Source organism: Cyprinus carpio, chromosome B1 (assembly GCF_018340385.1).
Source record: "Cyprinus carpio isolate SPL01 chromosome B1, ASM1834038v1, whole genome shotgun sequence".
Lineage (NCBI taxonomy): Eukaryota > Metazoa > Chordata > Actinopteri > Cypriniformes > Cyprinidae > Cyprinus > Cyprinus carpio.
Genome location: NC_056597.1, coordinates 23,686,955 through 23,714,454, shown reverse-complemented (window position 1 = coordinate 23,714,454; position 27,500 = coordinate 23,686,955). Strand labels below are relative to the sequence as shown.

The 27,500-nt window shown below is 39.7% G+C and overlaps 2 protein-coding genes across 2 annotated transcripts in view; both read right to left on the bottom strand.

The window, feature by feature from the left end:
* LOC109102524 (POU domain, class 2, transcription factor 1-like) overlaps positions 1-12,385 on the bottom strand; it is a 25,651-nt gene extending 13,266 nt beyond the window's left edge. Inside the window, exons 1-6 of the mRNA XM_042715983.1 lie at positions 12,272-12,385; positions 4,348-4,386; positions 4,189-4,271; positions 2,747-2,887; positions 1,252-1,360; positions 1,101-1,177 (exon numbers count right to left, since the gene is read on the bottom strand). Coding sequence (XP_042571917.1) covers positions 1,101-1,177; positions 1,252-1,360; positions 2,747-2,887; positions 4,189-4,271; positions 4,348-4,386; positions 12,272-12,317 — 495 coding nt within the window. The 5' untranslated portion in view covers positions 12,318-12,385. The remainder of the gene's footprint in view (positions 1-1,100; positions 1,178-1,251; positions 1,361-2,746; positions 2,888-4,188; positions 4,272-4,347; positions 4,387-12,271) is intronic.
* Positions 12,386-14,027: 1,642 nt separating this feature from the next.
* dusp27 (dual specificity phosphatase 27) lies at positions 14,028-23,905 on the bottom strand. The gene is made up of 6 exons (XM_019115889.2): positions 23,748-23,905; positions 22,101-22,216; positions 21,909-22,024; positions 20,804-21,035; positions 19,355-19,572; positions 14,028-16,894 (listed from the first exon to the last, which is right to left on the bottom strand). The coding sequence occupies exons 2-6, from the start codon at positions 22,214-22,216 to the stop codon at positions 14,328-14,330; spliced, it is 3,249 nt and encodes a 1,082-aa protein (XP_018971434.2). The 5' UTR covers positions 23,748-23,905; the 3' UTR covers positions 14,028-14,327.
* Positions 23,906-27,500: the final 3,595 nt, after the last annotated feature.

The window sequence follows — 27,500 nt, the reverse complement described above, 5'->3', positions numbered from 1 at the left end:
GCAGCTGCGCAGACAGCTGAGATTGGTAGAATTAACTGCTCTCTCCGAGAACGCATTCCATTTTTATGTTTGGTGGATTGCATATGCGACCCGAAGTGCGTTAGCTCCCATCCAGTTGACATTGATTGTTTTTTTTTTACACACCGAACAATAAGCCTGCCTGTTATTCCCTACTACAGGCCTGAGCCAGTCCTTAAACGCTGGGGTCGTTAACCCAGCTATTAGAAAAACTTGCATTTGCCCATGAAGACAACGATGGTTGTCCAGTCGTTGAAGATATGCCTTGAAGCAAGTCTAAAATAAAACGTAAGCCAGCCACTCCTGTTGAGCGAGCAGTGTTCTGAGATGATGCCGAACGACCACTGAATATGACGTCAGCATCAAACATACGTTGAGACGGAGACGAAAGATCTTTGATTATGTGCCCAGATATGCTAAAGCCCATATTTAAACGAACTAACGCGAACGCAGATAGAATTTCAATCAGAATAGGACACCTGATAGTCTGAAAAAATAATACCTAATTTGGAAAAAAATAATACCTCTGAGACCACATTTAACACTTTTAATGGCCTTAAATTTGACAATTTTGATTTATCTGGTTCCGAAGCTGTTCAAGAAGAATTATTCATTTCTATTTCATGTGTGTGTCTTTATATATACATAATAAATATACACACACACACACACACACACACATACCTATACATACATATACATATATATATATATATATATATATATATATACACATACACATCATATAAACAAAAAGTTTAATATTTTATGTGATTAATCGTTGCTCGGCACTAAAATGAATGCTTTAATTTTTTGGCAAATAAAATGCTGCTCAACAGGGGTTAACTATTAAAATAAAACCAAAAATGAAACATTGCAATTATTCCTTAAAAAATAAAGAACTAATTATTATCATTATTATCATCATTTATTAAGATTATATCATTATTCTTTAGATGATATATTATTATTAATATAATTTCTGGGATGTGCACTTGGATGTGTATTATTGATGTGTACAGCCCTGCTTTTGATTTATTTAAGCAGAATCTTCGGTGTCACACAGTGGAGTGTCTCTGTACCTGCGCGGTGAGGGCGAGGCTGCTCTGCGCTGGGCTGTGAGGTAGATGCGTCAGGACACTCTGAGCTTGCAGGAGACCTGAGACACACACAGACGAGTTAGAAACAGCGCTGAGGAGCGGCGGCATCAGCAGACGGAGGAGACGCTCGTACCGGTCTGACCCTGAGGAGACGGAGATATGATGAACTGCGGCTGAAACTGAGGACTGAGGGAGTGACCCGGCTGGACCAAGACAAACTGCTGCAGGTTCAAGCCCTGCGGCTGCAGAGAGAGAGAGACACAGAGAGAGAGAGAGAGAGAGAGAGAGAGAACCACATTTTATGGCCTTACCAAATTCAGAGAAATTAAATCATATTTTGGGAGAAAACTCAATCTCAATCACAACAGCAGCAAAGTATGTAACAGCCTTCAAAAAAATACAAAAAACAGCCATTTTTAAAAAACTAAAGTCTGAATGTTGAGACAAATACACACAAGTGTGTTTTTTATTTTTTATTTATTAGTTGTTTTATTTATTGACATAAAAATAGCTAATGCTTTGGCAATATAGTGCAAGTCATGCCAATAAAGCTCACCTCAATTGAATTGAATTGAATTGAAAATGCTTTGGCAATATAGTGCAAGTCATGCCAATAAAGCTCACCTCAATTGAATTGAATTGAATTGAACGAGAGGATTGAAGACAGAGAGAGGAGAGAGAGAGAGAGAGAGAGAGAAGGAGTGAGAGAGACAGAGAGAGAGGAGAGAGAGAGAGAGGAGAGAGTGAGAGAGAGAGAGGAGAGTAGGAGACACAGAGAGAGAGAGGAGAGAGGACCAGAGAGGAGAGAGAGAGAGGACGAGGAGAGAGAGAGAGAGAGGAGAGAGAGAGAGAGAGTGAGAGAGAGGGAGAGATGAGCGAGAGAGAGAGAGAGAGAGAGACACAGAGAGAGAGAGAGAGACACAGAGAGAGAGAGACACAGAGAGAGAGAGACACAGAGAGAGAGAGAGAGAGGGACGGATGCATGCACATGACTGATATGTTTTACTGTAAAATATATCTAGACTTTAGTTACACAACAGTCTCTTCTGCTCAACAAGGCTGCATTTCTTTGATCAAATATTCTGAAATATTATTATAATGTAAAACAGCTGTTTTCTGTGTGAATCTCTGTTAAAGTGTAATTTATTTCTGTGATGAAAGCTGTATTTTCAGAATCATTACTCCAGTCTTCAGTGTCACATGATCTTCAGAAATCATTCTAATATGATGATTTGCTGCTCAAGAAACATTTCTGATTATTATCAATGTTGAAAACAGTCGTGCTGCACAATATTTTTGTGGAAACTGTGATGCATTTTATTTTTCAGGATTCACAGATGAATAGAAAGTTCAAAAGAACAGCATTTATTTGAAACAGAAATCTTCTGTAACATTATAAATGTCTTCACTTACACTTTTGATCAACTGAATGTGTCTTTTATGAATTAAAGTGATATTTTCTTTGACCCCAAACACGTTTGATCAGTATTGTATGTCTAACTAACAGAAGAGGGCATCAGAATAAACAGTTTGTCTCTATTCTGTGTGAATGAGCAGCAGCTCTCAGGCGTTTGTGGGCGTGTCAGTGATCTGGACTGTGATTGGACGGTGAGCTGTCAGTCACTTACAGACGCGATCTGAATGGGCTGGGACAGTGTGATGGGCGTGGCCGCGGAGGCGGAGATACTGGCTCCGGTGGTGCTGCTCTGTTGACCTGCGGCCAGGAGCTGCGTCTGCGTCTGCAACAGCTGCGCTGGAGTCATGCTCAACTGCGCAGACCCACAGAACAATCTCAGGAATAACTCAGTTTAGACTTCAATGCTTTATCATGTAAATAGTTCATACCTTGACTGTAAATTGTGAATCTCAATAATCACTCATTATTTTGTGCCATAGCATCAAAGGCTGTATTCATAGCAAACACTTAAGAATAATAAGATAGAACAAAGACATAATAACAATAGCTCAATGAATAGTGCACAATAATTTAACAATACTATTTATATGAACAAACAAAAACATATGACAAAAATACAATTGTTTACCAACTTAATTATAATACTTTCCAAGAGAAACTTAAAAAAAAAAAAAAAAAAAAAAAAGAGTCAATTAATGTGGTTTCTGAGCAAGACTGTTATCTTAACATGTGACCCTGGAACACAAAATAATGTCATACATCACAAGCCACAAGCGTCAATCTATGCATCTGAAAGCTGAATAAATAATCTCTCCATTGATGTCTGGTTTGTGAGGAGGACAATATTTGAAAATCTGGAATTTGAGGGTGCAAAAAAATCTAAATATTGAGAAAATCATCTTTAAAGTTGTTCAAATGAAGTTCTTAGCAATGCATATTACTAATCAAAAATTACGTTTTGATATATTTACAGTAGGACATTTACTAAATATCTTCATGGAACATGATCTTTACTTAATATCCTAATGATTTTTGGCATAAAAGAGAAATGTATAATTTTGACCCATACAATGTATTGTTGTCTATTGCTACAAATATACCTGTGCATAAATAAATGTAAAATATGTTAAACATCTGCATGTAAAGAAGTTGCATGTCTGTGTTTAATTTTTATGTGTAGTGTGCAGAACAGGTTATACAGTATTTTAAAAATGTAATTATGCTACAATTCCTCACCTGCATTCTGGGATTGATTTATACCAAATCTGGCCAAAACTAGGCCAAACTGAGCAATTGTAATATCTTAAAGAGATAGTTCACCCAAAAGTGAAAACGTCATAAAGATGCTGCAAACGTGTATGAGTTTCTTCTGTTAAAAAAAAAAAAATAGAAGATATTCTGAAGAATCTGGGCAAACAAACAGTCGCTGGTCCCCAAAGACTAGCATAGTATGAAAGAATCTTCAGAATATCATCCTTTGTGTTTAACAGAAGAAACTCATTCAGGTTTGGATCATCTTGAGTAAACGATGACAGATGTGTTATTTATTCTCTTTAAAAGCTTGTTGTGTGATGCTCTTAATGCAGCGCATGTAAATTCTGCACAGATCTGTTTCTGAGTGACAGAAGCGTGTTTAATCAATGCTTCACGTACCTGCTGGAGCAGCTCCTGCGTCTGAACGCCGCTGACCGCTGCTTGGCCGCTCGGTTTGTGGCCAGCCAGACCGTTGGCCTGAGCTGCTGATGAACACACGAGGGTCACTCAGAGAGTCAAACACACTCAGGAGTAATGAATGAGCAGCTCGTAACTCACCTCCATGTGCGCCGTTCTCCATGCTGCCTTTGCTCAGATCTGCTGAGAGAAAACATGCATCTCTTTACAACTAGTCAACATTTACAAAAGCTGCTGATGACAGTAGGGCTGGGCCATTTTATCCATTAATACAAGTTAGACATTGACCGATATATCGGTTTTGGCGATTAATCGGCAACGATTGTTGAAACTATCAGCAAAAATCCATTCCGATAGTTTTCCAGGCTACGTCCGCTGCTGAGAAAGCTGGCTATCATTACACAGTGCGAGAGCGCCCTCTAAAGGCAGAAACACTGACACCTCCTGCTGTTTGTTTTGACGCCTGATTCTGCGCTGCACAGAGCGGGAAACTTCAGACGCGCATTTAAAATCCTGCCACACCACAGAGCACCGTTTATACAGTTCTCCATTAGAGTACATTATATCTGTCCCAAATAATTAAATGAATTGTACATAATGACTGTAAAATTGTGTATTGTGCATTTTTCAGTGAAAGTTTGTCTTTCTTGTGGCTCTTATAAAGTGTGCTTCATTGATTGAGCTGTAATCAAGATCACGCTTTCTCTTAACATTTGCTCTGCTTTTTAAACGCCAAACTTCAAACTCAATTATACCAATTTGTTCATTCTTGAAGCAAACTTTTGCCCGTTCGGTGTGATTAAATCAATGGTTTTAGACCGCCGCCTGTGTCCGGTGTGTGATATCTGTGAGTTGTGTTAAAGATGCATATTTTGTTATTTTGATTATATAATCATCAATTAAAAATTATAGTTGAGTAGTGTTTTTTAAAAATAGTAAAGCACTATTTAAGTTTTCGTTCAGTTCCATTTTAAAAACTATCGTTGATTAATCGGTATCGGCCAGTGTGGTGCAACCTAGCTAGTCCACTATCGGTCAACCTCTAATACAAATATAATGTTTTCGCCCCGATTTCATTATTTTAAACTGAGAAAATGTGGCTTTGAAAAAACAATCGTGCTGTAAATCCTCCAGTGCTAAGAGTCCCTGATGACTGATGATCACGTGTCGCGCTCTGTTCTGCGTTACGCTCCTTCTTTTCACTAGTCCTGATATTCACACAGAATGCATTTGTGCTGAAAAACACCAGACGCTGGAAAACGCAAAGTTATGAGACGCCAGCTGAGCTCCTTTAACGCCAGTGCTGTGTTTCACGCGAGAGACGCTGCAAAAAAGCAACTAGACCTCTTTGAGTTCAACTCTTAACCTGAACGTAAGAGAAATATTTAGCATTTTTCTTATTTCTGAATGCATAGGATAGTTTTAAACATAAGATTTCATGCATCTTTTCTGCAAAGATATTTAACACATGATGATTCATGAAGAGAATTTATACTTGAATCATGTAGCTGTTTTAAGCCGACTAGTTAAACATTGCAAAAAAAAAAAAATCTTAATTCTAACGTTTAGAAATGTTTTTATTTTTTGCCATATCACCCAGTCCCAGATGACAAGAGCTGCAATATTAGACACAGAATATCAACGCAGAACTGTATTAATCACCATTTACAAGCAGAACTTTCCAGCAGTGATTCATACAGAACACAATCAACGGAGTGAACGCCGGCCGCTTTAGCGCACTAATATCTGATCATGATAAACTCACCTGTGTCCACGAGCCACGCCAATACACACAGATAACACACACACACACAACACAACAGACACAGAAAACACACCACACAGAAAACACAGACAAGAGAAAAAACACAAAGACTACATCTAGAAGTGCCGCATCCATAATGAAAGTTAATCAGTATGCAGCTGATTAAAGCCGTATGCAAATCTCACTCCCCGTCGCTCATTAGAAGAGCGCCGCTTTGAAGTTCTGCACGCAATTCATTTCGCACGGACCTCTGAAAGCTTTCTGCATAATTCAACATGTTTCATAAATATTTATCAGCTCATTAGCATATTAATTGGATAGCTTTTAGGACAGAGGTACGGCGAGCACAACAGCGAGTGAGAAGTGAGACAAGGCCAATTACCAGCCGTGTGTGACTGTTTTAATTACTGGGGGGGGGGGGGGGGGGGGCTTCCCAGCATGCAACACAGCTACGATAAAAGAATGTGTCGCTAATGACCGCCAGAGTCAAACTGGACAAGCTCGTTTATACAAAACAACACGTCAAAGAACAGGGATAATGAAGCCTTAACTCACCCGCCAACTGAGATCAACCACTGCCTTCACCTGGTTAACCTTCTTCAGCGGCTCGAGGAGGACCAGCAAATATTCTCTTTTTTTCCAGCCAGGATTTCTAAATTGCCTTAATCATCCTGATTTTGGCTTTGTTTTCCTATTAACAGTCTCTCTGCTGTGATTGATCGATATGGATCTTTTGATGGACGATATATACAATATCACGCTAATTTATTTAAAAGATAGTAAAAAATACACGTAATTCCTGAAATTAAATCTATATTTATTTCACATAATATTACTAAATTACTTCGTTTGGAAATTAATAAATATGGAAATTAATTTTTTACTTGATTTAAAACGTAATAAAAATTATATGGCAACTTCTTGATTCTACTGATTCTGTTACAGCATTTGCCTCGTTACCAAACATAAAAAAGCAGACACTAATACTTTTTCATAGACTGTTTACAAGTTCTGTTTTAACAGAGAAACTAAAATAACAAAGTCAGAGGTCAGGAGGCATCAAAATAAAAGTCCTACTTCTGACAACTCTTCCTGTATATTCTTATCTTCTCACACACCGCAATTAGTCGATTATGTCCGATGCCTGCATGCTATTGGTCAAACTAACTTTCAGTATTATTTTTAGAAAGTGTGAAACTATAGGAAAACAAAGCTAAAACCTGGACATTATAGGTGATTCAGAAAGAGAGAAGAGTCATCCAAATGATTCAGTGGCGTTTGCTAAGGTCACTGTTACTAGTAGTGCTCCTACTAAACTAACTTCTAACTAACTAGTAAGTGCTGTGCTACTATTAGGTGCGGTTCACACCGAACCCCCAAACAAAAGCTTCATAAAGGTGAAGGAAGCTCTTCAGCTCGACTCGCAGCGATCAAAGACTCTGCTGCAGTGTTACACACTGATAAACTAAGTCATGTGGCTTTTACTCAAGCTGTAGCCATGACAACAACCCCACTGAAAGACAGACGGGGAGAGAGAGAGAGAGAGAGAGAGAGAGAGAGAGAGAGAGAGAGAGAGAGAGAGAGAGAGAGAGACACGGATCTTTGTAACTCAAAAGAAAACAGCTGAGAGAAACATGATTTACATACGGCCGCTGCGAGGGATTCAGTAAGCTAACTGACACACAATACATTATGCAAATGTTTTAATTAATAGAATTTTAAATAAGCAATTAATTAGCCTTTCAAACTATTGAATGCAGCGCTGCATAATTTAAAGCAGATAAGTGGCATAAGGCACAACGCGTATTCAGAGAACAGAAACATTTCAACTCAACTGCAGCCCAAACTTTCATATTAGACCTCAAGAACTCATTAATATTCATCAGCTTTAATTAAGCCATCATCCTGTGTTTGCCAATCATACGCTCCAATTCTGTGATTGAACTGAACCGATCAGTCAGTCATGAATAATGAGCAGCTCAAACATCTTCAACTACAGACGTGCTGCACTGCTGCAGTGATGTTACAGCGACGTTACATTGATGCTACAGCGATGCTACAGTGACGTTACAGCAACGCTACAACGACGCTACAGCGACGTTACAGTGACGTTACAGCGACGTTACAGTGACGTTACAGCGACGCTACAGTGACGCTACAGCGGCGTTACAGCGACATTACATTGACGCTACAGCGAAGTTACAGTGACGCTACAGTGACGCTACAGCGAAGTAACAGTGACGCTACAGCGATTGTAACAGTACAGTGACGCTACAGTTACAGTGACGCTACAGCGAAGTAACAGTGACGCTACAGCGACGTTACAGTGACGCTACAGTGACGCTACAGCGAAGTTACAGTGACGCTACAGCGAAGTTACAGTGACGCTACAGCGATGTAACAGCGACGCTAAAGCGAAGTTACAGTGACGCTACAGCGATGTTACAGCGACGCTACAGCGACGCTACAGCGACATTACATTGACGTTACATTGACGTTACAGTGACGCTACAGCGAAGTTACAGTGACGCTACAGTGACACTACAGTGACATTACAGTGACACTACAGTGACATTACAGTGACGCTACAGCGATGCTACAGTGACACTAAATCGATGCTACAGTGATGCTACAGCGACACTACAGTGACGCTACAGCGACGTTACAGTGATGCTACAGTGATGCTACAGCGACACTACAGTGACGCTACAGCGACGTTACAGTGACACTACAGCGACGCTAAAGTGACACTACAGCGACGACAAAACAACAACACAACAAAGTTACAGTGACGCTACAGCGATGCTACAGTGACGTTACAGTGTCATAGTTCTGTTTATGAGTCACGTTTAATAAATGAAAGCAGTCGGTAATATCTAAAGTGAATGAGAACAGCCGAGAAAGAAATCTGAGGCGTATCATTACATTGGATCCATGCATCAGGTATTAAAGGGACAGCCGCCTAATGCCTTATAATATCTGCTGCTGTCATTATGCTCATCAAACAACAAAACACGTTTTTGAAAGAGGAATCTATATTTAATTTATACAGTCAACACTAGAGATGTCACAATTCTCAATAGAATATTGAACCGTTCTGTATTTTTCTCAGAATTGAGAATTGTGTTGGTGTGTCCGCGTGTGAGTGTGTCTGTGTCCATGTGTGTGTCAGTGTATGTGTGTCCGCGTGTGTGTAGTGTTGTGAGTGTGTCTGTGTCCATGTGTGTGTCAGTGTATGTGTGTCCGCGTGTGTGTGTCCGTGTATGTGTGTGAGCGTGTGAGTGTGTCAGTGTATGTGTGTACATGTGTGTTTGTCCGTGTATAAGCGTGTGAGTGTGTCTGTGTCCATGTGTGTGTCAGTGTGTGAGTGTGTCTGTGTCCATGTGTGTGTCAGTGTGTGTGTCCGTGTATGTGTGTGAGCATGTGAGTGTGTGTGTCCATGTGTGTGTCAGTGTGTGTGTCCGTGTATGTGTGTGAGCATGTGAGTGTGTCTGTGTCCATGTGTGTGTCAGTGTGTGTGTCCGTGTATGTGTGTGAGCATGTGAGTGTGTCTGTGTCCATGTGTGTGTCAGTGTGTGTGTCCGTGTATGTGTGTGAGCATGTGTCCGCGTGTGAGTGTGTCTGTGTACCTGTTTGTGTCAGTGTATGTGTGTCCATGTGTGTGTGTCCGTGTATGTGTCCGTGTGTGAGCGTGTGTGTGTGTCCATGTGTGTGTGTCTGTGTATGTGTCTGCGTGTGAGTGTGTCTGTGTATCTGTGTGTGTCTGTGTATGTGTCCGTGTGTGAGCGTGAGAGTGTGTCTGTGTATCTGTGTATGTGTGTCTGAGTGTGTGTCCATGTGTGTGTGTCCGTGTGTGTGTGTGCATGTCTGTGTGTGAGTTCATGTGGTGAAATGAGGGAACGCCTCCCGCTTATATTTGAAAAAGCAGCACACGCAGAGCATATTCTCTTGTAATGACATGCACTGACACGCCTTTCTAAACCTGTTGCCCAACAAAAGAGAACATTATAACTTGTTTTTATTACCCAACATCAGTCTAGCGTTTGAAATAACTTCCTTTTGTGATCTGATCTGGCTTCTTATCACAGAATGAGGCAGAAAATATGCTATACTGTGATAAAGGCTATGTGATTAGAAATGGCTTACAAATATACTTAATCATTATATAAAAACCAGAGACAGCTTGAAGAACACGGATAAACCATATATTGTGTTTACTGTCCTTATTTCATTATTCAAAACGTTTAACGTTACATCTTTTTATTCAGTTATAGCGATACAGATGGATTTATCCATACCATATAAAACACTCTCATTGAAGAATAATTTGATTTCTGCAATTAAACAAACACACACACACACACACACAGGCGCCCTCCGGCGTCCAGTCTGAATGAAACACACATTACATGTGTTCATAGCACTCAATAATGGCCAATCCATCCTATTTTAGGTAAAAATCAGAAATATAATACCTCTCTCAAAAGAAATGCAGACATATAATAATCCACGCTTTTCCAGTGTACTTTGGTTTACGGGAGTTTTTTTGTTGTTAATTTGTTGCAAAAAAAAAAAAAACCTTCTAAAATGCCAAGCTATCAGAACTGAACCGGGTTTAAAAAGTTGCAGTGACCTATTTTATTTATTTATTTTAATCAATTAGGTTTGCCACTACTGATTTAACTTTTTATGCCATTTACACTTCTTTTTAAATGTTATGTTACCAAATAACAGTTTTGTTCTGTTGTGTAAATACTATAGCAATCAGAGCTGACTGGAACTGACTGGAGCCACAGCCAGTTTTCATTTGGTGAAATTCATTATTGAAAGTCGTGAATGAAATTTGAGAAGGTTTCAAATGTAAAGTGAAGAACAGCTCTTCATGTGTTCAAATATTTGTGAGAACACAGTTAATTGTTGAATTAGAGTCTTATTAACTGCTGTTTAGTGACAATGTGGGGAAATCACTCAAAACAAATATACAGCCCCTAGAAGTTTGATATATTGTTATTACAGCTGACAAAAAATAATACAAAATATTATTTTAGAGGACCTTTTCATCAGAAAAATAAGATATTGCAGTGTTTTCATCGGTCATCACCACACATTCAGGCTTGTGCACATCCATGAAGTCCAGAAGAACACCAGCACATGATCATCCTCATCATCATCCCAGAGTGAAGAACTGGCACACATTAGTATGCAGTGCACACATATAAAGACACACAGCGCTCTGATAACACTCTGAATGTTCTGCAGGACCAGCAATGAGCTAACTGCACAAATGCAAATGAAACGCTCCTGAGACACAAGAGAATCTGAAAAAAAGCACAAGGTGAAGTCCTCCACAGAACTCACGCGCACTCAGAATCCGAAGCGAATCACACCGCGCGCGCGAGCGCTCAGAAATTAATCATTCATGAACACGGCGTTTGTACTCATGAATATTCATGAGCAGCTCTGTATATTTAATCCGCGCGATAAATAAATAGTGTGACGCGTCTCTCTTCTGGAATGAAATTAACTGAGGTTTAAATAATGCACGAGAATGAAAAGCATTAAACAAGCTGGGCTGATGTTATGCAAATTCGCTTTTTCACTCCTTTCACTCTCGCACTCCGCGAGAAAGAGAAACTTTTCAGACTTTCTAATGTATTACCTGTTAAGACAAAATAAACATTCCACCCCCAACACACACACACACACTCAACCCCCTAACACACACACACACACACACACACACACACACACACACACAGTCGGGGTATTTAGGTTGCCCCGAGGGCAAACAGTAGGTCTACAGAAGAAAAGCCCGGGATGAAGTTTTTCTTTTGTTTTATTTCGCAGCAGCACAGACTGAAGCGATGATTTATTATTATTATTATTGCACATCACGCCTGCGCGTTTACTGCCGAACAAACATGAATATGCAAATAAGCGCGCGTCGAGTTTCTGTCGCGGCCGAAATACACAAAGCACGCTGATAGCACGACTGCTAACTCACACTCACAACACTTCACAGACACCGCCGAACCGAGCTGAACCGAGCCGAACCGAGCCGGTTAACCGGACAACGCGCGCGAGCTTGTGTGGATATGCTGCACGCGAGATTTCAAACACTGAGAGTTCTGTTCAGGACAAACAACTCTCTTCTGCTGCGAACGGAGTCAAATCATCGCCAAAATAATGACCCATCCTCGCCACCGCGGTCGGTTCTGTCCGTAGGTGCTCGGCGCGCGTGTTTGGCGGTGTTTACGCGAGGCGGATGGGGAATATGAATATGTAAAATGTAATAATTACCTGCAGTCGAGCTCTCATCTTGAGTCGTTGATCCTCTGTTCGCCATTTTGAATATTTAGTGTGAGCGCGAAACCCCGCCCACCGCCGCAACACACACACACACACACACACACACACACACACACACACACACACACACACACACACACACACACTCCTCCCTGAGCGACCTAAACCTTCTGAACAAGCGCTTAATTCAGTAATGACTGGTTCAAACCTCTCCTGTGTGTTTGGATAAAAGTGTAAATGTAAATGTAGTGTTAGTTTCCTGAGAGCACAGACCCCGCCCCCAGATCTAACACACCGGGGCTAGTTGTCACAGGTCTGTTTAATATAATAATAATATAATTTAATATAATGTTTGTATTTGCTGTGTAAACAAGTAAACACAATAAAACACACTTTACACATTCAGACAAGAGTCACTAATGAAGGAAGATTTTAATTAAAGGAGCATTTCATAAATGTCAGAGAGCTGTATTTTATATCATGCATACCAAAGTTTGATATTTTTGTAAGTTACTTACATTTATTTATTTATTTATTTATTGCTGTTTCATGAAATCTTTTCATAATTGCTCTATAATCTTTTTACATTTTTACTTTCAATGTGTTTTAAATAAACCACACGTTTATATATATATAAATATTTATATATATATATATATATATATATATATATATATATATATATATATATATATATATATATATATATGTATATATATATAATACACACACAGTATATACTGCTGTTCAAAAGTTTGGGATCAGTAATATATATATATATATATATTACTCTTTATTTGATTAAAAATACAGAAAAAACAATAATCTTTTTAAATATTTTTTTTTAAATCAATTCTATTTGTTTACTCTTTATTTGATTAAAAATACAGAAAAAACAGTAATCTTGGGAAATATTAATGCAGTTTGAAATATTATTGCAATATTGGTTTCCTATTTTAATACACTTTAAAGTGTAATGTATTTCTGTGATGCACAGCTGTATTTTCAGCATCATTACTCCAGTCTTCAGTGTCACATGATCTTCAGAAATCATTCTAATATGATGATTTATCATCAGTGCTGAAACTGTTGTGCTGCTTCATATTTTTTTGTACCTTCGATACTTTTTAAGGATTCTTTGATTAATAAAAAGTTAAAGAGAACAGCATTTATTCAAAATAGAAATTTATTCTAACAGTTTGAGTCTTTACTGTCGTTTTTTTATCCATTTAACACATCCTCGCTGAACAAAAGTATTAATTTCTTTTTTTTTGTTTTTTTTTTTAAAGAAAAAATGTACATTGTAACAAAACATTTCTATTTTGAATAAACACTGTTCTTTTAACTTTTTATTTATCAAAGAATCCTGAAAAAAAGTATCATAGGTCCCAAAAAATATTAATGAACACAACTGTTGCCAACATTGATAATAAATCATCATATTAGAATGATTTCTGAAGATCATGTGACACTGAAGACTGGAGTAATGATGCTGAAAATACAGCTTTGCTTTACAGGAATACATTATATTTTAAAGTATAATTGCCTTGACAAGCATTAGAAACTGATCCCAAACCTTTGAATGGCAGTATATATAATGAGATGGTCCTATATATGTATGTATGCATGTATATATACATGTGTGTGTGTGTGTGTGCATATATATTTATAGATAAAGACACACACGTACAGTATATACAGTGTGTATTTATATGTACATAATACATATACACAGTACACACATAAATAATGTACACAATTTTTTTTATTTTGGATGTGATTAATCATTTAATTTCATTGAATGACTCCAGAGCTGCTAAATATGCTTTCTTGTGTGTTTGTGACTTTATAACGAATGCAGTGTTATCTTCTGTTTGTTTATATTCAGTATCAAGCTCTAAGTCTTGTACTGAACACTTTTTTCTTCATGAATGTAAGCCTGTCAGATCACACATATGAAACGATGCATCATTACTGCTATGATATTCTACATCTACAATAGATAATGAATCTTTCTCTTTTTTTGGCATAAACAGTCATGTTTGTATTAGTTTTTATTGTGGACGTGTGACTTTGATTGCTCCTGTTTCCTCCACGATGAAAGAACTTCATCGTCCTCCATCTCCTCCGCCACCCGTGCTCTCGCCCTCTGTTTAATCTGAGCGATGAAAGCAGATATTTCCTCATCTTCCTTGTCTCCCTGTGAAGTCTTAGCAGTCCTCACAGTCTCATTGTTCTCATAGTTAGCATACGATCTCCTGGTTCTGTAACTAGTATCTTCACCTAAGCCGGGTCGATAGGTAAACTCCGGACTGGGATCTCGAGCCAAATCCATGTCATCATCAGCCCGATGCCTGGAAGCAAACCTCGAGGCGAAGCTATGTTCCTCGTCTTCGTCGTCGTTGACTGAAATCGAGCTCCTGCGGCTCGGGAAGTCAAACTCAGAAGGTTCCTCGTAGGACGGCCGAGACATGCGCGGCGGCTCGCCGTCTCCGTCGTAAGGCGTAGGTTTGCTCTGAGGAGGTCTCACGTTTTCCAGCCATTCATCGACGCTGCTGGTGGGGTTCCTGGCCGAAGCCGGCAGGTTCAGTATTCCGGAACGGCCGTAATCTCTTTTAGGTTTGGGTTTCTCAGAGGAACGGGTGGCCGAATCATCAAATCCGTTCGGTTTTCCATGATTTACGTCACCGTTTTCGTCCTCCTCCTCCTTTGGTTTTTTCTTCTTGTATAAGGTACTGCGCTTGTTGTCCTCTGCGATCTTCTTCACCTCGTAGGAAGCCATCTTGTCCCGCATGTCAGACTTGATTTCTTTCTCCATGGTGTCCAGTTTGTGGAGGTTCACCTGGTCTTGGAAGAGACTGTAGAGCGGCACGCTGGTCGTAGTAATCTTGCTCCGCCGGGACACAGAGGAGAGGTTGGATGCTCCTCCAGAAGAGATCACAGACTCGGCCCCGCCGCCAGCCGAGAGCACGGATCGAGCTTTTCCACCCAAAGACAGCACGGATTCGGCTCTGCTTCGGGACGAGAATGTGGATCCACTCAGCACTGAGGCTTTGTCATCATCTCCTCCGCGTCCGACCCCCAGACTGAACACCGATCCCGCTCTGGAAGGAGCCAGACTCGCTCCCGTCATCATCTCGGCTTGCTTCTGCATGAGAGTCTCATTGACCACATTGGCGATCCAGTTCTGGATGTTGGAAATGTTTACCATGGGCTCGCCGTTAGGGCCGATGACCGCGGCCGGAGGCTCCTGAGAAACTGGAGGCTGCGATCGGGTGCTATGACCTGAAAGGACGGAAGACCTTCCGCTGAGCACAGACATGTTATCGTCTCCGGCGGTGCTTGCAGACGGAAAGGCTCCGGCACAGAAAGCAGACAGCGGGATGCTTCCGCTCAGAGCGCTCTCGGTTTCCCAGCCACACACCGACTGGCTCTCCTCCAGCGTCTTCCGTGTTCGCTCCAGAAGCTCCTCCCGTCGCTGTCTTTTCTTGATCGTGGCCGGGTCCTCGGCTCGACTCATCTTCAGAATTTCGTCCTTGTCCTCTTCGCCGCCATGCTTCTTCTGCTGCTTGAGTTTCCAGGTCTGATAAGCTGTCAGGTTGACGTCCTCCAGCGAGGGAGCGGGAGCTTCCGTCTTGGCCTCCACTTGCTCTCCGTTCTCGCCTTTTTTGTTCCATCCGAACTGAATTCGCTTAACCTTCCATCGTTCCAGAGGTGTCAGGTTCTCCTTGTTCTTCTTGCAGAAGTTGTACATGGAGCTGCTGTCTGAGAGGATGCTCTCGACATCGTCGTCGATTCTCTTCTGGCTCGCTTCGCTGTCCTCGTCGGTCTCTTTGAGTCGGTATCGTGCGGCGGCCTGCTCCTCGATATCCTTCAGACGCTGCTTCCAGAGATCAGAAAAGCTGCTGTGGCTCGTCGCAGACCCTATATCTGAAGCGGCTCGACGGGGACGATTCCTGATGCGTTCCTTCACCATTCGCACATCTTCACTGGTCACGCTCTCCAGGTCATCCGGTCGCACGGCCAGCGGTTTCCCGTCGCCCAGCAAAGACTCGCCGTCCTCCCCGTCACACATCAGCTGTGCCTCCCACCAGTCCTCATTCTGGTACTTCTCATTGCGCTTCTGCCACTCCCTTATCATGCTGTCCACATCCCCATCTTCATCTTCCCTGTCTTTTCCAGGGAGCGCCGGGTCCTTGGCGGTCACCTCCAGGTCGGGTTTGCTCGGGCCACCAAGAAGTCCTGCTTTGAGAGCCGCGGCGGCGGCGGAAGACGCAACGCTGCTCATGACGCTGCCGCTGTCTTCCTCCTCGTCCACCATGATGGATTCGGCTTTAACTCCGAACATGCTCTCCTCCTCGTCGAGACGAGCGCGGGTGTCGATCACGGAGCACTGGCTGAGGGTCTCGTCATCGTCTTCGTCTCGTTCCTCCATTAGAGTCTCGTTGAGTTGGCGCAGCTGCTTTATAAACCCTTCGTTGGGGTTGATGGCACGTTTCTTCCTGATCTCCAGCAGGGCCTCCATGATGCTCATGTTCTGGAAGATCATGAGATAAGCAGCGACAAGCACCGCTGACCGGCTCACGCCCATCATCGAGTCCACAAGCACCTTGCCTACATGAAGAGGAATAAAAACAATCCTCAGATTAACGTAATGTCATCATCATATTTGTCACACAACCTGAAAATGGAAATGCCATGTTAAATTCTAGTACAATTTAATTGCACAGACACTATTAGAAGAGAACTGAGCTGATGGTGACACCACTGAATCAACAATGAACTGGACTGTTTAACATTGCAAATTGAAAATATGCCTAATGGAAATGCGCCAAAAAAAAGGCCTATATATCGCAAGAAAGTTTTTACGCTCACATGAGGTGGTTTTTCAGGCATTTCGAAAAAAGGAATATTGTGAAAAAAAAAACGTTTCCATTGCCAATAATCCGTCGCCATGACTTATTACAAGAGGAAAAATTACATTTTATTCACATAACATTGGTTAATGGAAACGCCGTCATTTCGCAATACTTTGTCAACATTTATAAAACATCGCTAAAGTTTTGCGCAAATCTTTAATGGAACTGTAGCTACTGTAAAGCAGTTTTGACACAATCTGTATTGTCTTGATGTCAAGTACACGCCTCTCCCAAAGGGCCTGCAGCCAACAAATCTGATATTAATCAAGTCATGTGACAGCTCCCTGGATTATCAAGCCACATCATGACCTTATTAATACACAAGGCCAAGCCTTCATGAGTTCTCTCCTGGTGCTTGATGTCAGGAACAGAATGGGGAGGAGACAGAGCATTCGTACGAAACTAAATGAATGGCAGGGCAGACTTTGAAAACAGTCACTTTCTGGAGAGATCTGAGACAGATGAGCTCTTACTGTCAAAACTAGGAAGAGAACTTCTGAATCACATCTGATCCGAAATCAGTTAAAATATTTACTTTGAAATGTCAATTCAAATCTTAATGCTAAATAGATAGTTTTCCCAAAAATCCAGTTGTCTCATCATTTACTCTCCCTCCTGTTGCTCCAAACCCAAAAGGCTTTCCTTCTTCTGTGGAAAACGAGAGCTGATGGTGTTGTCTACAGTCATTCAGTGTCATTGTATGGAAAAAGATGCAATGAAAGTGAATGGTGACTGTGGCTGTCAGTCTCTAATTTATCTCTGAATATCTTCTTTGTGTTCAGCAGGAGTCATACAGGTTTGGAATGACATGAGTGTTAGTAAAAGGTTTTCTTTTTCTTTTTTTTTTTTAACATTTTGCACATTGCGTTTGACGTTGGAAAACAGACTGTTAAAGTATTGACAATTGCACTTAACAGTGAGTAAGAACAATCAACATATAGCGAGGGATTTAGTGTGTAAACAAAGAAAACATAAAAATTCAAAATAAATGAATAAATACAAAAAAATAAAACATAAAATAAAATGTATTTTACATTTCATTTTGTCTCAAGTGGGGGGGGGGTGACTCAATAATCTTATTTAAAATCTGAAATGTTTTGTTTGTTTTTTATTTACACAGGGAATGAGCTAAACGTTTTAATTCAGAGCAAAACACACACACACACAAAAGGAATGGTTTAGAAGCTGTAACTTGTGAATTTGACCTTTTCCAAGCAAGCAAAGGGTTTTTGTGTGAACCCTTCTGTGATCTCCTGTTATGATTATTTTATAAAAACCAAAATCTGCTATAGAGAAGCACTTCTATAACGAGGGCTTTCCTCACTGCTAGCACATGTCAGCGTGACGCTCTGCTTGATTCAGATTCTGAACAGGTTCCTATCTATCTGTGTCACTAACTCTAAAAATAAGTGAGTGAGACACGAGAGAGTCCAGGCCCCTGAGTTAATTCGCTATCTGAAGTCTGTTTATCTACGACTGTCGCTCATACGCAGTGTTGGACTAACGTAATCAGATTACTTTTTTAAAGTAACTAGTAAAGTAACTCATTACTTTTTAACTCAGAAGGATATCTGAGTTACTTTTTCAAATAAGTAACAGCAGTTACTTTGTTTCCATGTATTGAGTGACAGCTCTGGTGTTGCCATGGTGACAGAGATCAGGAGTAAGTGCAGAGCATTGTGTGTGAATATAATCATACTAATAAGCAAAATTAACATATTTGTGATTGATTTTAGTTATTGCTGAATAGTGTTGAACTTTCTTTTCCTGCGTCATATTCTTCATGCGATTTGTTTGAGCGGCACCCTCTACTGTACAGACGAGAATTTACACTTCCTTCAGCCTGAGCCGCATTCACTTCGCTTTTGGTGTGAAAGATCTTTTACATTTGTAGAACTTTTTTTATATTAAAAACAAACAAGCAAGCCCTGCCCAGATTTAAAAAGTAACTCAAAAGCAATGTAACGCATTACTTTCCATAAAAAGTAACTAAGTAACATAATTAGTATTGTAATGCATTACTTTTAAAAGTAACTTTCCCCAGCAGGATTATTAGTCTTATCCTACAATGTATTATTTATGTACCAAAAACTTGAAAAAATATGTCAGTAAGAAGTCATTTTTGACTCGACAGAAGAAGGTTTTCTCAGCTCACCTCTGTGTGTCAGCAAAGCGTCGTCCATGAACTCGGCACACGTGCGGAAGTGAGGAGAGATGTCTGCGTCTGGGAAATCATCCACCTCGATGCCCATGTAGGTGATGTTCATGCCCTGGTAAAACAGCAGGCCGGTGTAGACGCCGGTGCCGTGAGCGGCGTTCAGCACATGAGTGATGCCCAGGCGCTTGAGACGGCCTTTATTCACCGCCACCGACCTGCAGCACGCAACAGCAATAAACACTCGTCACCGCAATTACTCATGCATTATTTAGAACTTTCTAAGCCCAGGTAAAGAAATCTTCTGGAATAAAGTGAATGTAACACAATATGTCATTACGGTCTCTAAATATAAGTGTCTTGTATTAGCAACACTTCAAAGTTTGAAAATACAACTTCCAACAGATCTCCATTACTTTCTTATTCATTTACAAAATAATTAAAACTCACAAACACTAGAATATGTTAATACCTTTTACTGTATCTTCTCAGTGTTTTGTCTTGTTTTCCAGCACAGATGTCTAAAGATACTCAAACCAGACACATTCACTGGAGAAACACAACGACAGAAGAGAAGTTGTATTGTTTTCTGAGAAACTGAGCAGAATGAGTTCATGATTAAAACAAGAACAAATATCTGCCAATGGACTCAGAAAAATCTACTTTAATTCAAAAGGGAAAACAAGTTTTCATTTCCCTCTTGATTGATATTTGTTCTTCTAATTATGAAAGCACTTCCTTTTTGATCAGTTTCTCAGAAAACAAGACTTATTGTGTTCATTTTGCATCTCCAGTAAATGTATTTTGCTTTAAGTATCTTTAGCCGTTTTCACTGGAAAACCATAAAAATCTCAAGAAACTAACTATTCATAACTAATCAAAAACACTTTTGTCTTTGTGAATGTAAGATGTTTGGCTCTGATTTAACACCTTTTAGGCCTTAATTTGTGGAAGGACAGACTTTTCTGACCCTTTCAAGACCTGATTAGAGCAAAGTCCCAGCTTTAGGAAAATCCAGCACAGAAGCAGTCATAAGTAGCACAGGTGTATTTGTAGCAATAGACAACAATACATTGTATGAGTCACAATTATACATTTCTCTTTTATGACAAAAATCATTAGGATATTAAGATCATGTTCCATGAAGATATTTAGTAAATGTACTAAACTAAATAAATCAAAACTTAATTTTTGATTAGTAATATGCATTGCTAAGAACTTCATTAAAAAAAATTTAAACAATATTTACACAATATTTATACCTCATATCCCACACATACCAAATATTTTCCAAACAAACAAACCATAAAAAACCAGACATCAATGGAGAGATTATTTATTCAGCTTTCAGATGATGTGTGAATCTCAATTTCCAAAAATGGACTCTTATGACTGGTTTTGTGCTCCAGGGTCACATACAGTATATTAATATTCGTGGTGTTGACTCACTTCTCTGCGATGTAGATGTTGGGCCAGACCTCGTCGACGGGGTTGAAGGGCGCCTCGAGACGGTCCTGGGTCAGCGCTCTCTGGATGTCCAGCACGCAGGGCGTGTTGTAGGGACTGCGGTCATCGATCATGTCCTTCACCCTGTTGTACAGATCCTCCACCATCAGCTGCTCGGCCGACTCCAGCATGCTGTCAGGGGCCTCCGGGGTCCGGATCTCTCTGGACTTCAGCTCTGAGAACAGACAGATGGACACGAGACGACACAGACATCAACACAACACTATAACACTAGATGTTTGACCAGCGCTAGTACTCGTGAGCACTGACTTCACTCACACTAGTAACTTCTTATAATTAAAATACAACTAACCTGTTCACATCACAGGTCGTTTTACAAGAAAATGCTGTTTCAGTCTTTTTTTACTTTAAAGTTTCATCTTTAATTCAATGTGGTACTTATGGAAGCCTGTTTTTTCTTTTCTTTTTTTTTTTTTTTTACTAAGAGATTAAAATAAATAAATAAATAAATAAGGTAACTGCAACTTTATCTCACAATTTAGACACTTTTTAAAATCAAAATTAGATTGCAAGTTTACATCTCTAAATTCTGAGTTTAAACCCCACAATTCTGACTTTTTTTCAGAATAGTAAGATATAACCTCAGAATTGCATTACAAAAAAAAAAAAAAAATCACCAAAAAAAAAAATCTCTATACTAGAAAACATTATAGTATTTGTGAAATGTCCTACCAATTTCTAAGTGAAAATTGTTTCATAGTAAATCCTGCGCCAGATTTGTCTCTTGAGATGATTTTGCCAAGGAAGACTTGTTCCTGGATCAACATTACTGTCAGAAAATATAGACCTAACCCAATCCCTACCCTTAAACCTAACCATACCCATAATTTATTCCTAAAATCAGAGGGAAATGATAAGTGAATAACGAGGGTGTAAAAGCATCTAACCCTGATTGTAAGTCTAAAACTGACATTTCTTGAAAACGTATCTCTGGATTCTGATTGGTTGATTGGAGTGTTGCTCCAGGAACGTGCTGTACTTGGTGAAATCACGTTCACCTGTGAATGAAGCAGGTCTGATCTCTAACCTTCACCGATGATCTTCTTGGCAGCGATGGAGGAGGACAGATGAATCGGCTCCATGAAGATACTCTCAGCATCAGAGCCGGAGATCATGGAGAAGCGATCGGACATCATGGAGAAGCTGCGTGAGATCAAACACACCCTCAGCATCATCACAGCAGCGTTTAACAGAGTTCTGTTATCAGATGTGAACAGACCTGGGAGAAGGACAGCGCAAGTAACGCGACTGAACGTCTTTAACAGGCACCGCTTCATCAGGATGAGGAACCTGCTGATCATCTGCAGCGCTGCTCTCGCCGGACCACGCCATCATCTACACACACACACACACACACACACACACACACACACACACACACACACACACACACACACACACACACACACACGATATTACAGTCTTTCAGCTGCTTACACACACAATCTTTACCTGTCACACCGTTTCTGAAAGCTGTATCAGCAGAAGCACACAGTTTTCAATTTCAGAAAACACTTTTGCAAAACACACAACACACAGTTCTCTATGTAACACACACATCTAACAGGAATTAATATTATGGCAAAGGTGTTTGCAAATGCTTGCTTTTGAGATGTGTGTGTGATATTTTGAATACAGTGCTTCATTTTGCAAGAGATGCATTTTACATTTTGTGTGCAGTTCTTGGATTTGTGTGTAAAGTTTGGAAAAAAAGAGGCAAAGATTTGAAAATGTGTGTAAGCAGAAAAAAACTGTAAACAAAATTATGAGCATTTAAGAGAAGTCGAACAGAAACAGTCAAAACATCCTTACATCATTAAAATCAGATCATTCGAATGGCATAATATCTCAAACTAAACTAAACTTGTTACCAAGTTCTAAAAATCAAAAGAACAGAAACACGAGCCGAAGCTGTTTGACTGGTGATCAGTCTCTAGTTTGAAGGAACCACTGAAAACCAGTGTTGAGCAAATAAATGTAACTAATCTGTTACTGAGAAAAAAAGGTGTAATTAAACTACTTTTACAGCTATTAAACTATTTCTTCTTATGGTCTTAAATCTGTATTTATCCTTAAGTAAAAAGAGGTGCTAAAGTCTGATTTTGTGGTGGCTGTGCTTTAAAATTAAATTATTATAATCTTAATTCAAGTGATGAAGGATTCTGAAAGTCTGACAGTAATCAGTGTTGAACGCTACTGTAACATTAAACACTGCCTGCTTTATATCTTTCAAAATGAGTAACAGTTGAAAACATTCGAAATGTAATCAAAAAGTAATCAGCTACATTACTTTAATAAAGAAATTGAAATAGTTACACTACTTATTACATTTTTAACAGGGTAACTTGTAATCTGTAACCCATTACTCTTCCTAAGTTACCTTCTCAACACTGGAGAAAACACACGACAGGATAAAAAACAACACACATTTGACCACAACAACAACAGGTTGACCAGACCTCTGCCTGCGTGTGTGTGTGTGTGTGTGTGTGTGTGTGTGTGTGTGTGTGTGTGTGTGTGTGTGTGTGTGTGTGTGTGTGTGTGTGTGTGTCAGAATGAGTGACTATATATAGAGAGTGACAGCTGCAGAGATTCTTCTGGAACAGGGAGGTCACAAACACACACACACACAGAGACACACACACACACACACACACACACACACACACACACACACACACACACACACACACACACACACACAGAGCCAGGTAATAAAGAACACAGACCACACATACACACACACACACAGACACACACACACACACACACACACACACAGAGAAACACAAACACAGACAAACACAGACAAACACAAACACAGACACACACAGGCACACACACACACACACACACACACACTTACCCTGCTCAGTCTTTATGTGTCTCTGTGATCTTTCTTCTGACCTGATCGTCTGCGGCCGTCGGGCTCCGTCTCAAGCAGCTCTGAGCTCTGTCCGTGTGTTTAGACTCTAAACTTAGAGGTTCCTCACACTCCACCGGCCCCGGGGCCGCCCACGTGACATCAGAGGGGTCTGACAGCCCCAGGGGCTCTTAAAGGGCCGGAGCTCTTATCATGACGATATAACAGTCTGCTGAAACAAACGCTATGAACGAATCAATCCAAACCAACATTTGTTTTCATCTCAGTCTCATAATTAGTGTTCTCAACTGCTTACACTTTAAAAAGCCTTCTATATGTGACAAAAACAATATTTATCCTGTGTATATTTATTATGTATATATAAATGCACACACATACAGTATATATTTTGAAAATATTTATACGTATTTACATGTATACATTTGAATTATATATAAATATATTTAATGTATAAACATATTTTTTTTCTTAAATATATACATGCATGTGTGTGTATTTATATATACATAATAAATATTATTATATAAACAAAAACTTATATTTTGAATAATATTAATACATCAACAACAATTATAATAAAATAAAATAAAATAAATTATATTATATTATATTATATTATATTATATTATTATTATATTATATTATGGCTGATTTATGATTTATGGACATATGGATAATGGATAATGCACACGCAGCATTTTTTCAAATTAATAAATACTTTTTCCGGCTGCTTGTTCTTCCGAGCGTTGTTTTCCTTTTGATTTGGTGTTATATTTCAGTCCTCTGATGCTGTTCTATCGCTGTCAGACGCGAGGTGGCGCTAATGACCTTTTCCTGACCTGCCAGGGTTCGACGTGACGTCACACGCGTAAAGACACGCCCACCCTAAGAGCAAAACGGCTGAGCGCAGGTTTGTACTGAGAAAGACCAAACTCGATATACACATCATTAATGCAGAGAACTATATACAGGTGCGCAGAAGAACACAAAACACCACACTCTCTTTCAGCTCATCTTTATTTGACCACATGGGAATACGATTTTCCCACAGATGACAAAATGTATAAGATAAACAAACGCTTACAGAAAGCACACGAGATTAATCTAATGTACAAAAACATGTTAGTCAGAATATATACTGCTCTTCTGTGACAGCGGACGCTTTTATGACTCTATAAACCTCTCTTTAAATATATCACAACCTCTCTAACGTGTTTCTAAAGTTGATCCGCAGAAATAACAGTGGAGTGATTATTAACATTTATAACAACAGGAAAAACCCGCAGGAGTTATAAGGCACAGACACGACACACACACACACACACACTCACAAACACACACAACACACACACACACACACACACACACACACCACAGAGAAACAGCCAACGACAAATTATCCGTCAGAGAGGAAAACCAAGAGGAAATGTTTCTGAAACATGAACTCACACTAAAATGAATCTGAAAAACAGTGAACAAATAACACAGTGCTTCAGTCTCTCTAATGCACACATAGAAACCACACACACACACACACACACACACACACACACACACACACACACACACACACACACACACACACTCACTCACCTAAACAAACTCCATAACTCTCCCTCTCTCTCTTTACCTCCCCTCTCCTCAAACACACACACACACACACACACACACACTCTCTCACACACACACACACTCACAGATTCTGGTTATAGTAACATTATCTCTCTCCCTGTCTGTCTGTCTGTGTATATATATATATATGTATATGACACTTTTTTTATAAAGAGCTCAAATCAAACTTGCTTAACAGCCAAGAACAGACATATAAAAATAAAACTGTCATTTTGTTGATCATAAAGTGTTTTCTAATCTTCAGTAGTTTTATACAGCACTCGTCATTATCATGATGTCATTTCTCGTGAATGAAGGTTCAGAAACACGACTGTGACTTTCTTCAACGTTTGCATCACATCCAACACAATTAAAACCCTGAATCAGTTTATGTTCCAGCAATGAACGTTAATCAAACATCACGATTAAACATAACTCATCACAAGCACATTTATAAACTACACCACACGCTTTCACATAAATGAATCTGTCTCAAACATCTGAAGAGGTGTGAAGGAGCTACTTCTGGTGCAGTGACTGAAACGGTGGAGTTATGTGTCTGATGTCTTAAACAGTGACTCCAGATTTCACTGCATTCATGGAAACTGCTGTAGTTTAATAAAATAAAGCCTCAACATCCACAAAGCGAGTGAACGTTTGGCTTTCTTCACTCTAGTGGTATTGCGTCGCGTGTCTCATCCTCATCACAACCGTACATTCATCACATCATCACTCGCTCAACGAGTAAACCATCTAACTACAGAGTTTCTGTACAACTCTTCTTCACCCTGATGGGACTCACATTTCTGCTTCGTCTGATCGCTGGATAGTCAGCACACTCGTCTCATCGTGTGTCTTTGGTGTGCATACTTTTGTATTCATGGCTTGTAGATGCTTCACCAAATCCCTAAGAATTACATCTAGACGTGTGACAGAAGGGTTATCACCCGTCACACACTGGGCGAGGATCACAGTGAAGTGAGCAGATGCCAGAATCTGCGGTCCATTATTCAAAAATATTCCTGCATCGTCTGGTTTTTAAGGTCTGAGTGTGTTTTAGTTCGTCAGAAGGACCATCGACTCCAGAAAAACCCGTCAGAACGGCCCTGTGATCACTTATAAAGCTTGAGTTCAGCTGTTCGTGTGTGAGTGTGTGTGTGTGTGTGTGTGTGTGTGTGTGTGTGTGTGTGTGTGTGTGTGAGTGTGTGATAGTGTATGAGTGTGTGTGTGTGAGTGTAAATGTGTGTGTGTGTGTGTGTGTGTGTGTGTGTGAGAGAGAGAGAGTGTGTGTGTGTGTTAGAGTGCAGGCCCTGAATGATGACGCAGTTTGTGTGGATTCATATGCAATAGTGTGGATCTGAATCAGAGCACACGTGCATGTTTTCTATATTCATCACATTCCTCAGCGTGTGATCTTCTCTCTCATGTCATCTGAACTTAAAGCACTGGATCTGGATGGGACTCAAACACGAGAAACTGAACAAAACCTGAATTAACTCTCTCGTACTGTTTAAATTTTGTTTTCATAAAATTTGTAAAATATATTTTTTAAAAATTGTTAAATATTTTTTCAGTTAATGTAGTATTTAAGTTAAAAAAAGAGCAAAAGTATTTAAAATCCATTGAATCGAGGCAAATTTATTCCACCTTGTGGAAAAAATAATGAAAACATGATGTAGCCATTAGATAATAATATAAATATATCCAGTGCTGTGCATTCCTTAGTTACTGAGCAGTGTTTTCAGGCATAATCGCTGAAGTCTTTGTCTCCCCATTACTGTGCACTTTTTTCTGCATTGTAGCTGATTGACAAAAACATCTTTGTATTTTCATATTTGCCATTCGTTTCCAATGATGGTCATTTTTGACCGTGAACATTTTTATTCTTTTTTAACAATCATTTAGCTTTTTTGAATCAAGTCTATGATTTTTTGGGGGGTCACATAGAGACCATCATTAAAGTCTCATACCATTCCAATGAAGTTTTAAAATTTCATGTTTGCATACAAACTTTAAGTTGAGTGTTGATTATTATATTTAAAAATAAATAGTAACTAAATTTAAATTTGGTCTCTGAATTGTAACCTTATAGTAATGTAAAAGAGCTGCCTATAGTTTGAGATA

What these genes read in the sequence shown, in the direction of transcription:
- dusp27 (XM_019115889.2), bottom strand. Translation starts at nt 22,216, where the DNA reads ATGATGGCGTGGTCCGGCGAGAGCAGCGCTGCAGATGATCAGCAGGTT. An exon ending in TTGCGCTGTCCTTCTCCCAG is followed by an intron (nt 22,025 to 22,100) that starts GTCTGTTCACAT and finishes GATCTCACGCAG; the next exon opens with CTTCTCCATGATGTCCGATC. An exon ending in AACATCTACATCGCAGAGAA is followed by an intron (nt 19,573 to 20,803) that starts GTGAGTCAACAC and finishes TGCGTGCTGCAG; the next exon opens with GTCGGTGGCGGTGAATAAAG.